General features: G+C 35.0%; 1 protein-coding gene and 1 long non-coding RNA gene across 2 annotated transcripts; one reads left to right on the forward strand and one right to left on the reverse strand.

Annotated features, from left to right (window-relative positions):
* Positions 1 to 8,024: 8,024 nt before the first annotated feature.
* Positions 8,025 to 10,038, reverse strand: LOC118054113 (tetrahydroanabasine acetyltransferase). The gene is made up of 2 exons (XM_035065556.2): positions 9,056 to 10,038; positions 8,025 to 8,748 (listed from the first exon to the last, which is right to left on the reverse strand). The coding sequence occupies exons 1-2, from the start codon at positions 9,865 to 9,867 to the stop codon at positions 8,214 to 8,216; spliced, it is 1,347 nt and encodes a 448-aa protein (XP_034921447.1). The 5' UTR covers positions 9,868 to 10,038; the 3' UTR covers positions 8,025 to 8,213.
* A 3,606-nt stretch (positions 10,039 to 13,644) lies between these two features.
* On the forward strand, positions 13,645 to 14,171 carry LOC118054110 (uncharacterized). The gene is made up of 3 exons (XR_004688467.2): positions 13,645 to 13,782; positions 13,880 to 13,938; positions 14,039 to 14,171. It is a non-coding gene; the product is annotated as an uncharacterized lncRNA (long non-coding RNA).
* Positions 14,172 to 19,300: the final 5,129 nt, after the last annotated feature.

Consider the following 19,300-nt stretch of genomic DNA (forward strand, 5'->3'; position numbering starts at 1 on the left):
GAGTTTTTAGCCTTTTTGGCTGTTCTCACGGCTTTTTCTCTTTTCTCATTGAATTTTTTTTTGCCCCCTTAGTGTAGGGTGTGATCCTAGTCGGGATTTTTTTATGAAAGAAAAATTATTCAGGCTCAAAAAGGGATCGCAAGGGATGTACTTATTTCAAAATGTGAAAGGAATAACAAAGATGGCCTTTCCTCATTTCAAGTCGCAAGCAGTTAAGAATCAATAAACTTTGACACTCATCTAGTGTGATGGTTTGGTCTTTGCAAAGATGCATTTCATGGGTCATGAGCAACGAGTTCACTACATACCATTATTTCATACATTTAAAAAACACAGGATTTCAAGAGTCATGGCGTAAGAGTGTTTATTCATTTTATTTTTCTTTTTCTTCTTTTTTTTTGGTTTATAATTTAGTCACCTTAATGATGGAGTTGCTTGATTCAATTGTCATTCTACAAGTAGAATGTTAAAAATATCATTTTTTAAAAGAACATTTTAAATTATTTTTGAAATCAAAAATACCAGATCAATTTTTCAAAACTCCAATAGGGAAATGGATTTTGGTACAAGAGATGAATTGCGTCTATGAGATCACGCGAGGCTTCAAAGGTTGTATTCGTGAGTTCTTTATAGAAAACTCTTCTTAAGAAGATGAATAATGCTTGGTCGTAAAACACGATTGAATGAGAAAACTCATTATTTCATTGGAACTTTGAAAAGAAGCTTTAACAACAAAAAACTTATGCCAACATGAATACTGGCATATGAATAACACAAAAAGGGCTAAACATTTAGTGATCATTCATTGGAATTTCTGGAATCTTTCAAACATTCATTATGCTCGACAAAGGCATCTTTTCAACACTTAGTTGCAGTCACATGCAGACCATTCTCGACTTACTATCACCATAGCTTTATCTTCAAAATAATTGATATCTGGGAGTCGGTGCGAAGCAATCAGCTATAGGAACGATAAGTGCCTTAGCAAGCACCTTCAGTGAAACCGTTTTTCTTAGTCGGGTTAGCAATCTTACCTAACCCAATGGCTTGTTCAATCCTCTCAGCTATAACAACTAGGTCAGTGAAATGTTATGCAGAGCTTCTAACCAAGTATTCAAAGTAACGGAAGCTTTTAAATGTATTGGAAAATAACTGATAATCTCTTTTTCCAACATGGAAGGATTAACTTCGCAGCTACCTCGCTCCATCTCCGGGCAGGTATTCTCTTATGACTCCTTGTTGTTCTTCTCCATAGTTTGCAAGCTTAATCGATCAGGGCCCACGTCTATATTGAACTTATATTGCCTCATGAAGGCATCAACTAAGTCCTTCCATTTTTTAACCTTGGTATTGTCCAACCGCATATGCCAAGTGAGGGCAGCGTCACTCAAGCTGTCTTGGAAGAAATGAATCAACAATTTCTCATTATCAACCACCTCAGCCATTTTATTGCAGTATGCTTTGAGATGAGTTATAGGGCATTGAGTTCCCGTATTATTTAATGAATTTCTAGCACCCCTAAACTTCTTAGGAATGACTATGTTAGGTACCAAACACATATTGACGGCTTTCACCAGGTCACACAAATGGTTTCCCTCAACTGCCCTTATCCTCTCTTCTAGGGTAGTCCATTTTTCCACACCCTCTTCTCTTCCAACCATCTTGCCCTTTTTGAGATTCTTTCTCGGTTAGAATCAATGGTAAACGGAATTCTTGAAAGGGGTATGCTGGTTGAAATGCATAGCTTTTGTTGAAATTTCAGATGACACCCTTATTTGCCCCTAGATTCTGTGCGATCAAAATGAGTTACATGCATATTCCTCAGGCTTGAGCTATTTGTATTGCTTTTCCGGAATTTATCTCTTCAAGGCCTGCTCGAGTAGACTAGTAAGCCTTACAACTTCTTCCTTAAGATTGTCCACCTCCTTTGATGTTTTGGCTTCCAACTGGGTTTTTTCTCTTCATTTTCCATTTTGTCCTTTTCTTGAACGAGTGTTTATAAATGAGTTTCAATGGGGACCTATATTTGAACCTGCTAAATGTAAATCATGCAATTATGCAAAAATGCTAAAGCAATAAAAAAAATACGTATGAAATACGAACTTGCCCTTTCACGGGGTGACAAACCTAATAGGAAAGATCCTAATTATTTGAGTGCATCAAAGGGTTGGTCATTATCTAGTTTCAAAAGGGTCTCTCGCATGCTCAGTGATCGTCCATGAAAGGTCGATATGAGGCTTACAAGTAGTGTGAAGATAGAGGCCCTGAGTAATATCAGTTTGGCATATCAACCACTTCCAAGTAAACAATCAAGCGAGAGTTGGATGGTTTCACGAGTCTTACCCAGGCTAAAAGCCATTGGGGTACCGTTACTTTCCCACTTATATCCTAGGTTTGTAAAGTGTGTGCTCTCTCAAAGTGATGCATGGCAACATAAACAAGGATGCATGCTAAAGCAGTAAATGCAGGAAAAATAAACAAATAAACACAACAAAAAACAAATAAAAAAATAGCAATAATAAGACAAAAGATAAAGTTTAATCCTAAGTCCCCAGCGGAGTCGCCATTCTGTCGCACCCGACATCGCGACGACTCTAAAAATAATTAATACTCTTGAATGAATTAATTATGGAAAAAGAACAGATTCTGGCATCCGGTTCTTTTAGGAAAAAATGTCTTGTTTGAGGAGTCGCCACCTAGTATTATGGTCATTAGGAACCCTAACTGGTCAACAGAGATTCTATGGCTTGGGATTGGTTACGTAAAAGGAAAGATATTCTCACCCCTTAAACGTTCTGCCTAAGGCAGACTGCATTGTTGGTTTTGTCTTAAATTGCTAAATTTTTTATTGGTTTATGTTTTGACAATTTATTCACAATATTCCTGACTCTGGCGTCAATGAATATTCAACTACGGAAAATTCCAACTCTGGCGTTGGTAATTATTACGTAGTAAAAAAAGAAATTAAATCTAGATTTTTTTTTGTTTTTTATGTAGTATAAAAAAAAAATAATAATAATTAAATCAGTATTTTATTCCTGACTCTGGCGTCAGTGAATAAATAAATAAATTCATTTTTATACATGCACATATATTTTTCTTGCCAAATAAAAAATATATATAACGAATAAAAATAATATAAACTTAGACCAGTATATTTATTCCCGACTCTGGCGTCGGTGAATAAACCGGGTAAATTTATATTATTTTTTTTCTATGGATACACATATTTTTCTCATTTTTTATTTCTACTATTTTTATTTATTTATTTATTTATTTTATTATCTATATATATTTTTGGGCCGGGCCCAGCTCAGCCCACATGGGCTGGGCTAGACCCGGCCAGCCCAGCCCGGTCACTGGCCCAAGCCAGTGACCCGGCTGGGGAACATAAAGCACGCGTGAATTAAATCACGCGTGCATGTGCAGGAAAAGGGAGTGAATTAAAATGAAAAGTGGGGGAAAGAGAAGTTTACTTACCTGGTCTACTGCTCGAAGATGAAGACGCTGCTCCTGAAGATGAAGACGATCAACGCTGGGGTCCTTTTCTTCTGGTTTTTCTCTGCCTTTTTGAAATGATGAAGCCCCTGTGTTCTTCTCCTCTCCGTCTTTTCCCTTCCCTTTTCTTTCTGTTTTTCTCCCCTGTATTCCCCTCTCAGCGGTTCTTGGCGTGGCTGCTGGGATGAAGAAGATGATGAGCTGACGATGGCGTTGGCAGTGCTGGTGCAGTTGTGTTGGAGAATGGCAGTGGCTGGTTTCTGGAAGAATTGAAGATGATGACAATTCTGGTCTTGCGTTCTTTTTATTATTCTGGACTTTCTCTCTGGGTTTCTTCCTTTGCTTCTGTTTCTGTGGTTTTATTCCCTTGCCTCTGGTTCCAAAGGTCAAGGGACAACAACGATGGAGGCTGGTTGCTGTTGGTTTTTTTTTTTTTTTTTTTGCTTCTGTTCGTCTGCTCCTCTGTTATCGTCTCCCTATGCTTCCCAGTTCTTTTTCTCTTAGTCCGTGGTTCCCCTTTTTTTTCCTTTCGTTTCTGTGATCGCCCCTCCAGTTTTTTTCTTTGTTCTGTGATTTCCCCCCTTTATGCATGGACTATCTCTGGCTTTTATAGCCAGAGAAGAATGCCGTTTCTTCAAGCCATGAATTGTGTTAATTGCAGGTGTAATGGTGGGAGCGGCGGTGGGCGTCCGTTTTCAGTCGGGAAGAAGATGAACAGTTGCGGGAAAACGGCGCCGTTTTGGTGTTTTGTGTTTTGATCCCTGACATTTTTCATTTTTACAGTCCAGTCCTTGGGTAAATTGTAATTGAACCCCTGCATCTCAGCGCCATTTACACATTGGTCCTTGGGTTTTAAGTTTGCAATTTTGACCCCAAACTTTAATATTTCTTCAATTAAGTCCATGCTTTAATTAATTTAATTAAATCCAAGTCCAATTAAGCCTCAAAACTTATCGATTCTCCAATTAAACCCTTAAATGGATTAATTAAATTAATTCCAAGCTTAATTAAGTCTCAAAACTTATCAATTCTCCAATTAAACCCTTAATTGGATTAATTAAATTAATTCCAAGCTCAATTAAGTCTCAAAAACTTATCAATTCTCCAATTAAACCCTTAATTGGATTAATTAAATTAATTCCAAGCTTAATTAGATTAATTTCAAAGTTTAATTAAACACAAAAACTTCCAATCATTTTGTCATTAACCCAAAATTTAATCCATGCTTCATTTATTTCATTTTACTTGTTTTTTCATCATCATTATTATTTTTTCATCAAATTTTTTTATCCTTTTCAATAAATAAAATAATAATAATAATAAAAATAAAAATGGTCAAAAATTGGGTTATGACAATGGTGAGGGTCCGAGCAAAGTAATCAGAAACAGTCTCTCCTTCCTTCATGTGGAGAGTTTCAAAGTCTTTGCGCAGGGCTTGTAATTGTGCTCGTTTGACTCTAGCATTGCCTTGAAACTTCTTCTTCATGGAATCCCATATTCCTTTTGAAGTCTCTTTATCCAAAATCGTCTCAAGGATTGAACGATCTATGGCTTGGAAGAGATAATTTTTGGCTCGTAAGTCCTTCAACCTCTGATCTGCCACCTCCTTCCTTTGTTCATATGTGAGATCACCATTATCTGCTGCAGCAGATATTCCAGCTTCAACTACATTCCAGTATTCTTTGGAGCGGAGAAAATTCTCCATCAACATGCTCCAATGATCGTAGTGCCCAACAAACCGAGGGATTGCTGGTTGAACAAAACTCCCTTCACTAGTCATTTTAGCTGCGGCTAAAAAAAAACTTGACACAGGTTTCTAGCTACTGCTAAAGAGAATAACCGTGTGCTCTGATACCAAATGATAAACTCGATTTACTGATGTTATGAAAATGAATGATTTATTAAGCATCATTGGTGGCTTTATATATAGCCATACAGAAGGAATCAACTAACTGAAATAACAGAAAAGCAAAGAACATGGGATATGGCCAAGGACCAGATCAACACCTTGATATTCATGGATTATTGCTAACAGAAAACGTAAATAGCTGAAGACTAAGTCTTCTCAGGTGACAAATGTGGCCTAGCATTGTTGACGAAATAGTTAATTCTGTCGACATTTTCATTGGAGTGTCACACTTTTTTTTGTGTTGTTCGGTTGTTATTATCCCATGATGCTTTTGGGATTATAATCCTAGAAAACTCATATCAATAACAACAACAATAAAAATTTTGTTTGATAATAATTAGCCATTGAATATCTTGAATCTTATTTTTTGGTTATTGAATTTTCATAAAATTTTGGGTCAGCTTTGTATATGTTAATTAATTTGAATGATACATGACTCTTGAAACAATTATTAATTTCAATAATGGTTATTATGACTTACATTTTATTTTCAAATTTTTTTATAAAATAGTAAAAGATCAGAGATTTTGATGTATTTTCAGATGATAGCCAAACTAAAAAAGCCTCCAGCATCAGAGGGTTTGTAACAACTTTGAAGGATGAGACTGCTTAAAGGGTGTTTGAGAGTGTGATAATGGTTGCTTTTCAAAGTGTTCTTTGCTTGAAAATGCATTAAAATAATATTTTATTATTTTAAAAAAATTATTTTTTGACATCGGCACATTAAAACAATTTAAAAGTACCAAAAAATATTAATTTAAAGTAAAAAATAAAATAATTTTTTTCAAATTTTTTCAAAAAACCTTTTAAAATACGAAAATAAATATCCCATGTTAAAAGGTGTTGCAGCAGCTTACAGTTCTTTGAATGACATCTTGCCTTCAAGATCGGGAATGAATGAAGGCGTGGTTGAGTCGAAAGTTGTCTCTCTATGTATACCCGAGATAAATGTTCTTTTATTGATATAGAAAGAAAAAAGGTTCTTATATCATAAATTAAAGGCCATTTAATATTTTTTTATAAATAAATAATAATATAGTTGTTGATTTGTAGGATTAACATTAACAAACATTAAAAGAGAATGAAAATCTAGGGTTAACATTTTTATGACTTGGTTTTTTTTTTTCTATGGTTAACATCTTTATGACCTGGTTTGTTTTTTTTTTAAAAAAAAATTCATCAGTTTATTTGATATTGAATATTATAATTTATTTTTTTTAAGATTATCCTGATTTTATAATTCAAATTATAAATTTTATGAGTTAATTTGGGTTGATCATTTGTTTTTAATATTGGGTTCATTGAAAATTAAATTTTACAATTTATTTTTATTTATTTTCTATGAGGTTATCTTAATCTCATGTTCCAGGTCGCAAGTTTGGTGGTAGGTTTACTCGAGTTGACTCAAATTATTATTTTTTTTTTAATTGATTTTTTTTTAATTTTATTATTCAACATTTGATTAACTGAGAATTGAATTTTATAATTTGTTTAGGCTTGCTCTTTATAGAATCATCTCGATCTCATAACTCAAGTTGTGGATTTTACAAATTAACTTGGGTTAATCTAAAACATTACAATATGTTACCATCTTAATATTAAAAAAAAAATATCTTAGTTTTTTTTAATCATAATTATGTTTTTACTAATTGTTTGAATTACATTTAGACTTTTCAAATTGATCGGTAATATTAATCAACCCTCACATTATTTTATACGAAAAAATGTTAGAGAATAATATAAATCATATCTTGCGATTTTACCTAATAGTTTAAGCTATTAGTTGAATTGGTTTTTTAACATGGTATTAGAGCCTTGATAACCAAGCAATCACGGGTTTGAATCTCATCATCCTTATTTATTTGATAAAAATAAAGCACAAGGTAATGTGAATTTGTGCAAATTCCAAACTTAAATAACTATCACTTGAGGAGATGTGTTAGAGAATAATATAAATTATATCTTAAAATATCACTTAATTGCTTTAAATTATTAAATTGAGATAATTTTTTGATTAAAAAAAAATACATGTTAGCAACTTCTGAAAATCTTTTATATTCACTTATGTATATATAAAATCCTTAGCGTATATAGCGAGTGAATGTTCGGTTAAAATTAAAATGAATCCAACTTTCTCCGCATTAATATTGGGTCATGATCTTATAATTCTTGGTACTATTTTACCCTTGTATTGTGAGAGACATTGTTTTTGTACGAGTACAAGCCGATTTTTATTCAATAATCCATATTAAAAAACAATGAACCACCAACTAAATAGAAGCAAATTATAATTTAGTCCTTACAGTTCAGCAAAAATAAATAATTAATCGTTGTAGTTTAAAAATTATAAAATTAATCTTTATATTTTTAAAATGGTTTATAATATAATTTTTTTTTTTCAAAGAAAAATAAATAAATAAATAAATAAAGAGAAGGTAAAATGGGGAAATTGGACTATAAAAAAAGATAGTTTTAGAAGAAAAAAAAAAAACTACTAAACTGAGGATTATCAATGCAAGGAACTATTTAATTATGTCTGACACAACGGAGACTGAATAGTTATTTTTGATAAATTATAAGGACTAAGTAAGTTTATTTTACTGAGCAATCTCTGCGATTCAGATAGTTTCAATCATATAAATCTTGAAGAACCAATACAATACTAGACGACGAGCTGTTCATTATCCAATTCTCTTATTCTGACCAAGAGTCATCACAATTTTAGCAATCCCTGTGGAGTGCAGATTTAGCTCTAGGGTGGCATGCTTACAGATATAGAAATGGCCGAAGGGATTTAGCAAGTAAATCAAGACAAGTCAAAATCTTGGCTGCTAAATTTCTCCATCTCTTTCTTGAAGGCAGGCATGTGTGTTTCTTGCAAGGTTACCAGCACCTTGAACCCATCCTTCTTGCCTGCGTTTGCAGAAGAATAAGGCAAGAAAAAGCACGGCTCAACACTTCCGAGAAGTTTTCTTGAAAGCGGCAAGACAGTGACCGGACCTCCCCACCCAAAATCAACAGTTGAATGTCCCAGGTGCCTCCAATCTGTGAACCCACTCACTCTGTTTCCTGCTGTAATGCCATCTCCATAATGTAGTTCTTGAAAATCAATGAAGGAGCGGACGTACTCATCGGTTGCATTGATTTTGCTCTTTTTAATCAACTCAGCTGTTTTCCAAACTGGTTGCTCTATCAGCTCTCTGGCACAGAGTTGAGCATACATCGGAACACAACCATTGCCCCAATAGCCAGCCGGTAATGGTGGCTTTACTAGTTTTCGTATATTGATTGAATAGGCGAACTTCACATTCTCATCACCGGGAACCCCCGAGGCTTTAACCCTGTTAAGTCAATAATGAATTAGAATTAAGAGAGACAACATGATCCAAGCCATAATACATTGAATATAGCTGGCAATTTCTATAGTTTCAATAAAATAATTTATCTTGACTTGAGTTTGAGTATCCTTATGATTTTTTTCTCTCCCAATTAAGAGCCAAGAGCATGCAAGATTCGCTTTATACCACCTGCTAATTGACCTCTACTTTGTTTTTTGTTTTTAATTTTTGCAAATGAGGCAAAAATATGAAATGCACCCGTCAAGTAGTGGCGATGATGGGTGATGCACAAACTACCTAATTGACTTACTTTGCCCGCCATATGAAGGCACCCAAGGCTTCAAACGTGGTAAAACTAGAGCCGCTCTTCTCAAACAACACCTTCTTGAACTTCTCCAACCACTCATCCTTCACAGGAAAGCACTCCCGCACAACCTTACCAACCACCTGACCGTAAGGTTCAGACCCTTTCTCCAAGCCCAAAAACTCCCTCACCACTCCCTCAGCTCGGGGCGGGTCTCTCGGACCCAACAACCGCGCCCGGTCCCAAACTGGATTAGCTGAAATCCGACCCACACCACGTGCCAACTCTGCCATAACATTAAAAAACTGGGTTGCCCCAAGCCCATCACACAAACCATGGTGTATGGCAGCACCTAATGTCCATCCACCACACTCAAACACCGTGACTTGGAGAACACACGGGTTAGCCAGCCCATAATCTTGATCCGGGTCAGGAACTAACCCGTCCAGAAAATTCGGGTCCGAGTCATCAAGGTAGCTCAGTTTTTCCAACGTGCAGTTTACAGTTGCATTGATAAGAGGCACACCTAAATGGTCTCGAGAGCAAAACAGCTCCAGACGGTCATCCACCTGGCCTCGGCGGAGAGTGGCTGCAAGAGGGTAGTAGTGCACAAGAGCAGAGGAAAGCGCAGCCGCGATGACGTTGAAAGGATGGCCACCATTGCTGGTGGTGGTGTTAACGTAGACACGAAGGTAGCGAAATGTGACATTAAGGTTGCGGTCGGTGTCAAGGTGGGAGAGAGGGAGTGTATGGTCTTGAGAGAAAGGGGGCGTAGAAGGGCTAACTGGAATGGTTTCTTTGATGTGAATTTCTTCCATTGTTGTCGATAGTGTAGTTTTTTCTCGAGGCGGATGCTACTATTTAACGTTGTCGATGTTGTCGAGATATTAGGTGGGTTATTTGGTGCCTTGATTCATGGATCAGTAGTTGTTCGCTAATGGCCTTTTGGATTTTGAGGACGACATGCATATCATCAACAAGAGTGGCGGGCTGAAAAATGCTGCTGAGTAGGAGGGGGCGACGTGTAGCGTGTCATGGCCACAACTACCCATATGAATTTGTATTTAAGAAATCGAAAGTCAATAATGATGGTAAGTGGTAGGTGGCTAATTTACATATACACAACGATGCTCTTATCAATCTTTTCAAGTTTAAAAAGACCTTTTTAAAAATATTTTATTTTTTTATTTTAAATTGATATTTTTTTTATATATTTTTAGATTATTTTAATATAATTAAAAAAAAATTTAAAAAAATATAATTTTAATATATTTTAAGTGAAAAACAACAATAACTACATTGCTAAACAAGATTTTAGTTTTAGTTTTAATTAACGTGAAAGTGAAAATTAATTGAAGAATATATGTTTTTATTTTCAAATAAAAAATTAATCATCATCTATTTATTCATGATATTATCTTCTCTCATGTGAAACATGATTGTCTACAAAAAAAATTTAGCAATAACATTTTATTTGCAAATCATGTTTTATTCTATATATATATATATATATATATATATATATATATATAAAAGGCTGATTTATTTGGACTACATTTTATTCTAGATCCAATTAAAATATATGCCATTGATACTGAGACTACTAGGTTTATGAAAAAAATTATGTATCCTTGTGGCTTAATCTTAAAATTAATTATATCCCAATTTTTAATTAATTTTAATTTCTCAAGGGCTAGAATTTTAAATATATGCCATTGACACTGAGACTACTAGAAAAATATATGCCAGCCCTAAATTAAAAATAATTCGGGCTATAGGCCAGTATTTCTCGAATGGTCGTGTAATTTAAGAGCAGCCCACCCTTTGAGCAACCATTGTCCAACATGGTGGTGACCGATAATTTATAATCCATCCCGTGTTTTAAGGAGCAACAAGTTTTTCCCATTCAATTCTATTGACTACACTGTTTTCTTTTTATTTATTTAGAAGCTTCTAGTTTACTGCTCACACTAAGCTGCACGTAGGAATTTTTTTTTTTTTTTTCACATGAATTTTTTTTTAAAATTTTTTATAAAATTATTTGATATTATTATTAAATTTAACTTAACAGGTATGTTAATTTTTTTTTTAATTTGACATTTTATTTAGTATGAATTTAAAATTAATTCATGTGAAAATTATATATCTTGATACAATTGACTTGATAATTTCAAAAAACAACCTAATTGAAATTAAAATGTGTGGCTTGGCTTTTTTTTAAAAAATTCAAGTTAACTTATTTTTTATTTTAAGGTTGAGATGGAGATGTATCGGATCGTTTTGGGTTTCGCGGCTTTATCTGCTAAATCTATAACCTGAATCATGAATTTTATTGGGTTTAACAATTTTTTTAAAACTATTTCTTACTTAATGATATAAAAACTAAAATAAATACTTGTAAAATTAAACATCAATCAAATACTAAGATATTTGTTTGAAATCACAATAACCTTATAAAAAGCTAACCAAAATAAATTATGAAAATCAATTCAAAATCAATAAAAAATATTGAAGGATGAAAAAAAAAGTAAAAGAGAATTTAATAAGAAGAAAAAAAATCAAAGATGGAATTTTAAAAAAAGAAAACGAAAAGAAAGACTAACCTAATGAGTCAATCTTGAAACCTCTCGACCCGACTTCTTTTCTAGCCTGGTTTTAAAATTAACCCAAGTGGGAGTTGTCTCGATATGACCTTGTCGACTTTGCGAGCTCAAAGACAACTCGAATGACTAGTAAAAAGCGTGGCTAGACCTATCATCCAAATCATGGACACCATTGGGCTTAACAACCTTGTTTATTTCTTTTAACTATTTTTCATTTAATGATAATAAAAGTATACTCGTAAAATTGAGTACCAACCAAATATCAAAATGTTTGATTGAAAGTGTGATAAACTTATAAAAAACAAACCCAAATAAATTATGAAGGTCAATTCAAAATCAATAAAACAAGATGAAATTGAAACAAAAAATAAAACTAAAAAGGATTCAATTGAAAAAAAGTAGAAGATAGAATTAAAAATAAAGAAAGAAAATAGGAGCAACTCCTTCACTACTCATATGAATAATAAAGTAGTTGGGGTTTTACCCCAGGTTTTTTTTTTTTTTTTTTATTAGAGTGGATAACTAGCTATGTGTCTAGGCTTCACTGTGGTCAACACAAATTTTTTATCAGCAAAACTTTTCATACCATGAAGAATGTTTCAAAATGTATATTTTTTGCAAATTAATTAACTTAAACAAAAGTCAACCCAAAGTGTTATCAAGATCCAATTCCTAAGAAAGAGAGAAGAGATAAATTGTTCTAGTAAGAGAGATAAATATGGAAGAAAAAAATGGAAAGAAAAAATAGGTTACTGGAGACACATTAAGGCTCTATTTCTGACACATGTTGTATTGTTAGAAAGATCTCGACGAAACGATTCTATCTACACCTTAGAAGACTATCATATGGGGGTTGTAATCAACCATAAATTAACTAAAAAAAAACCTCCTACCAAATTACAATCTTGTTTGGTGGCTTTTCAATGTGTTGTTAAAATTATCTTGTTGAAATGTTTATAACAACATTAAGTGTGTTGAAAATAGAGTGTCCCCATTTACCTTTTTTTGTGGCCTTTCAATGCGTGGTTAGAATTATATTGTTAAGATCTTTATAACGATACCAAGCGTGTCAAAAATAGAGTGTCTCCGGTGCAAAATTTTTCTTCTTCTTCTTCTTTTTTATCTTATTTTTTATCTTCTCCCTTTTTGGTCATTAGATTTTTATAAAATTTCAGGTTAACTTTGTATATGTTAATTAATTTGAATGAGACATGACTCTTGAAACAATAATTATTTCCAATAATTGTTATGACTTATATTATTTTTTCAAAATTTTTATAAAATAGTAAAAGATCGGAGATTTTGATGTATTTTTGGATGATGGCCAAACTAAAAAGCCTCCAGCATTAGAGGGTGTAACAACTTTGAAGGATGAGACTACTTAAGGGGTGTTTGAGAGTGTAGTAGTGGTTGCTTTTTAAAATGTTTTTTGCTCGGAAATGAATCAAAATAATATTTTGTTATTTTTAAAAAATTATTATTTGACATCAGCATATTAAAAAAATATAAAACTACTAAAAAATATTAATTTAAAATAAAAAATAAAATATATTTTTTAAAAATTTTTCAAAAAAACTTTTAAAATATAAAAATAAATATCCCATGTTAAAAGGTGTTGCGGCAGGTTACAGTTCTTTGAATGACATCAAGGTTGTCAAAATCGCGTTTTGACTCGTAAAATCGTACGATTTTACGAGTCAAAACATGTATTACGAGTTGAATCGCTTGAAAAAATCGAAAATGGGTAAAATCGGGTTGAAATCGAGTGAAATCGCAAAAATCGGATGAAATCGCGCAAAATCGCGATTTCAGGGCCGACTGTGCGATTTCACCAAAATGAGGCACTGTTGACTGAAAGTTTTTTTCCCCATGTCCAGCTGTCAGACGCACGCGACACGCCTATTGGAATTTGCTTTTCCCTTCACGTGACTGTCTTCAGTCTTCTGTCTTCAGGCGCCGAATTAACAAAATTAACAATTAACTGCTGCTGCTGCAGCAGCAGAGAGCGAGATAGATATAGAGAGTTGTCATAAACCCATCAAAAAATAAAGGGTCAGTAAGAGATGGCTCAGTTGAAGGCAGTATCATCATCTTCATCCCTCAATCTCCCTGTTCATATCCCTAAGAGAGGTACGAACTCCCCACCTTTTCTGTCTCTGTGATGATTTTGATACACTGGGAGGGATTTTCTTTAAACTAATATACACGACTGGATATTGTTTGCCAGATTTGTTTCTGTGTAGTAGCAATGTATCTTTTGCAAAGAAGTCAGCTTTGTTTCAAGAGGTATAGCATTTCTTTTGAAGTGTTATGTTTGGTTGGTTTCTCCTTTTACTTTTTTGCATTGACGGGCTCTTTTTGTTTCTGATTTTCTCTTTGTTTGCAGCTGGGGGCTAAAAAGAGTGAGGTTCAGGGTGATGCGGTTGTGAGCAATAGAGGGAATGCTCTTCGAGTTCATTGCAATAAAGGTGAGCTTTAATTGCTATTTTTTCTGGGTTTTTGTCATGTTTGACGAGTTAAAGTTATTAACTTGGTTCTATTTGGATTGGGAATTCAATATCATTTCTAAATTTTCAATCTTTAACGTTTTTTTTTTTTTAAATTGTAGAGTTTTGTATATGCTAAGTTTTACTAGAAAAAGTTATTGCGATTTATTTCTTCAATGTTTTTCTTTTCTTACACTGGACAGGAATGCAGGGAAACTAATGTTATAATTTATAATGGGCTTGTGATGCTTCAAAACCAAATTTGCAAGTCCTGTCAACGTGAAACTAATGTTATAATTTATAATTATTTAGCATATAATTAGTTTGGTATACTGAATTTTTAGTTGAAGGCTTGAAATATGTATGAAGTTTTATTTGATATATGTTTTTTAATGAGCTTGAACTATGTATGAATTTTTATTTGAAACATGAATTTTTTTTAATGTATTTTAAAATTCCTTACGATTTTACGATTTTACGATCCGTTTTTACGATCCGATTTTGTAAAGGGCTTTCCGTTTCGTTCTAAAATCGCGATTTTAACAACCTTGAATGACATCTTGCCTTCAAGATCGGGAATGAATGAAGGCGTGGTTGAGTCGAAAGTTGTCTCTCAATTTTTATTTATTTATCGTATAATCATTGTCGCACCCCAAAAAATAAAACATCTTGCGAGTTCGACTGGCGAATTTTTTATTTTTGGTTTGTTTGATTTGGTTCTTTGGAGTCGCCACCTAGTATTTTGGTCACTAGGAACCCTAACCGGTCTCAGAGATTGAGTACGGGGACTGGTTGCGTAAAGGGAAGGTATTAGCACCCCAAATACGCCCTACCTAAGGTAAGCTGCATTGTTTTATTGTCTGATAAAAACTAAGGTGTTATTATACTTCTAGTCGTTGGTCTGTTTATGGTTCAAGAAAAATCCTCCTCGGTAAGAAGGTCTTTTATCTTATCGGGTAAAAATCCTAACCGTTCTAACGTCCATACCAAAATTTTATTAATAATACTTAGGAATACGTTTTACGTATAAATTCGTAATCCCAAATATTAAAATAAAACAAAAAGATTTTTTTAGAATTTTTGAAATATTGGCCTAGTTCTCATGGCTTGAATAAACTGGTTATTAAAGCCAAAATGCATGTTAATACATATATTGTTTTGAAAATTTTCTTTGTTGTATGAAAATATGATGTTATAATATTTATATGTATATATTGGAGAGACTAGGCCGTATTTTAAAACAAAAACAATTTTTGGAAAATATTATTTTTTTTATGCTTTGGCGAAAATCAGGTATTTTAATACTGAGCTTGTATCCTTACGGTATAAAAATACAACCCAATATTAATCCATTTTTGATAAAAATATGCAGAAAAATCAACAACATTTTTAGGGACTTTTTAGAATTTTTTGAAAGCAAAAAACATTTTTTATTCTGAAAATCTTTGATGTTTTGACGAAAACCGGGTATTTATAACACTGGTTTTGTATCTTTACAGTATAAAAATACAAACCAGAATTAAAACATTTTTGACAAACATATACAGAAAAATCAACAATATTTTTATTTTTTATATATATAAATACATTTTTATATATATATAACATATATACACATATATAATAATAATAATAATAATAATAATAATAATAATAATAAAATTATAATATATTTATATATTAAAAGGGGCTGGGCCGGCCCAAACTAAACTGGGCCGGACCCAGCCCAACAGTCGTTGGGCCGATCTCGGCCCAACAAACTAATTAAACTCTATCTGGGCCGGACCTGGCCCAGACCACCGGATCGGGCCAGACCACTCTGGCCCGACCCACATAGTTCTGGGCCAGACACCATCTGGCCCAGAAGAATTAAAAAACAACACAGGGGGGGAATTATTTTCCCCCCCGTCCCCTGCATGCAGAACGACTCTGCATGCAGGGGGACGAAATATATGAACAAAAAAAAAAAATGTGCAGGGGGGAAGCGTACCTGGCACGGCGGAGACGACGGCTTGCTGGCGGTGCTGCTGCGGAGGCGGTGCGGCGTCTTAGCTCACGGCGGGTCAGGCGGTTTCTCTCTCCTCTGTTACAGGGTTTCTCTCTCTTCGTTTTTTTTTCTTTGTTTCGGGGTTCCTCCCTTTTCTTTTTTTTCGTCCCCGTGCTCTCCCTTTCAGTCCTCTATTTATAGAACCATGGGCGTGGCTTTTCATCGTGGACCCAGGAGCGGGTTGAGGAGCGGCTGTCGAGGAGCGGCGGGGCTCCCTCGGCTTCGGCCACGAGGCGGGTTGTCGGCCATTGTTTCTGTCGGTGGCCCACCGACGTGGGGTCTCTGTCGGTTGGTAAGGGGACCTGCAAAAAAAGAATAAAAAAATACAATGTTTTTCTTCTTCCCCGCTGTAACGTTCGGGGGGAAGAAGACAGTGAACAGTGCCGTTCAAAACGGCACCGTTCGGTTACCCCTTTTTTTTTTTTTTTTTAAATAATTATATATGAAACGGCGTCGTTTTGGATAAAACGCGCCGTTTCATTTAAAGGAGCCAAAATCCAGATCAGTCCTCCATTATTTCACCTTCGGTCGCCGCCCCTCTTGTTGGCCGCCTTTTTCACTTTGGTCCTTGGCCTCTGATTTATGCAATTAAACCCCTAATTGACCAATAAACTTCCAATTTCTTCAATTAAGCCCCTGAATCAATTCCAAACAGCCCCCTCTATCTTTGCGCCTTCTCCAAATTGGTCCCTGGTTTCGGATTTTCACAATTAAGCCCCTAATTGGCCATTAAACTTCAATATTTATGCAATTAAGCCCCTGATTTGACCCAATAAATTCCTAAAAAATATATTTTGGCCCCATAACTTAAATTTCTTCTAATTAAAGCCCAAATTGACTTAAAATCAATTTTTCTTGCAATCAAATCTTCTATAAATTCAAATAAAAAACCAATTAAGTCCATAAACATCCAAATTTGGGCTTTCTCCTCAAAATTCAAATTTTCCTTCTCAATAGGGCTTTCATCCTTCAAGAATATACTGTCAAAAATTCAATCCTTGTATTTTTAAATTCCTTGACCAATTTTCTGACTTTTTTTCGGGCGCTTCTGCCTCCGGTTATTTTTCTAACCTCTTTTGGCTATTTATTTTATTTTTTCAGGGGGACCCAAAAATGGGTTACAACAGATGCCCCCTCTTTATAATACTTACGGAGCATGGGTTTTGCGCAGTAAGTGTTATAAAGATAAACCTAAAACGGAACTCCCGAAACTGATCTGGTCGAAGCTTGATTGATCTGAAACTTTGTCCTTTATAACAATCCTCCTTAGCCCAAAAACTATGATCAAAACTTAGTCATTTCGAGGTCCTTATCCAGCAATCCTCTGAATTCTTACTTTAGTTTGATCAACATGGCAATCCATCTGAGATCCCATCTGGCGATCTCCTTTAACCTGGAATCCCATCTGGCGATTCCTTTACCCATAACCAATACAAAAAAATGCGTGTGTGGTCTCATTATGATGGGTGACCTGCCCGAGTGGAAAAGGGAAAGAGTGGTCTCATTCTTTAGGTGACCTACCCAGAGGGAAGAATGGCCTCATTATTATGGGTGACCTACCCAGGTAAAAAAAAAATAGAGAATGGTCTCATTCTTATGGGTGACCTACCCAGAGAAATATGGTCTCATTGTGATGGGTGACCTGCCCAAGGAAAAATGAAGAGTGGTCTTATTCTTTGGGTGACCTACCCAGGGGAAGGAATGGCCTCATTCTTATGGGTGACCTACCCAGGTAAAAAAAGATGAAGAATGGTCTCATTGTATGGGTGACCTACCCAGAAAAATAATGGTCTCATTGTATGGGTGACCTACCCAAGAAAAATGATGGTCTTATTGTATGGGTGACGAACCCGAGAAAAATGATGGTCTCATTGTATGGGTGACGAACCCAAGAAAAATGATGGTCATTGTATGGGTGACCTACCCAGGAAAAATGATGGTCTCATTGTATGGGTGACGAACCCAAGAAAAATGATGGTCTCATTGTATGGGTGACCTACCCAGGAAAAAAGATGGTCTCATTGTATGGGTGACGAACCCAAGAAAAATGATGGTCTCATTGTATGGGTGACCTACCCAGGAAAAAAGATGGTCTCATTGTATGGGTGACGAACCCAAGAAAAATGATGGTCTCATTGTATGGGTGACGAACCCAAGAAAAATGATGGTCTCATTGTATGGGTGACCTACCCAGGAAAAATGATGGAGAATGGTCTCATTGTATGGGTGACCTACCCAGAAAAATAATGGTCTCATTGTACGGGTGACCTACCCAAGAAAAATGATGGTCTCATCGTATGGGTGACTAACCCAAGGGAAAGAATTTTGTAAACTCCATGCTTTTCTAAGAAATGGTTTCAATATGAGGTCCCTTCTGGCGACCTTCCTTGATGAATGTCGAAGTACGAGATCCCTTCTGGCGATCTCAAATAACTTGGAATCCCATCTGGCGATTCCTTTTATTCAAAGCTGAAATATTAGGTCCCTTCTGGCGACCTTCATCGAAATATGAGATCCCTTCTGGCGATCTCCTTTAGCCAAACAACTTGGAATCCCATCTGGCGATTCCTATTATACCAAAGCTGAAATTTGAGGTCCCTTCTGGCGACCTCCATTGATGAATATCGAAAACGAGACCCCTTCTGGCAATCTCAAACAACTTGGAATCCCATCTGGTGATTCCTTTTATTCAAAGCTGAAATATTAGGTCCTTTCTGGCGACCTTCATCGAAATATGAGATCCCTTCTGGCGATCTCCTTTAGCCAAACAACTTGGAATCCCATCTGGCGATTCCTTTTATACCAAAGCTGAAAATTGAGGTCTCTTCTGGCGACCTCCATTGATGAATATAAAAAACGAGACCCCTTCTAGCGATCTCAAACAACTTGGAATCCCATCTGGTGATTCCTTTTATTCAAAGCTGAAATATGAGGTCCCTTCTGGCGACCTCCATCGAAATACGAGATCCCTTCTGGCGATCTCAACAACTTGGAATCCTATTTGGCGATTCCTTTTTACCGAATGCTATCGATGTCGTTCTTCCTGCTAGCAGGGTTTGAAAACCATTATCTGTTGTTCTACAATCAACTCAATGATTCTTTCTTAGTCCATAAT

Source organism: Populus alba, chromosome 4 (assembly GCF_005239225.2).
Source record: "Populus alba chromosome 4, ASM523922v2, whole genome shotgun sequence".
NCBI classification, from domain to species: Eukaryota; Viridiplantae; Streptophyta; class Magnoliopsida; order Malpighiales; family Salicaceae; genus Populus; species Populus alba.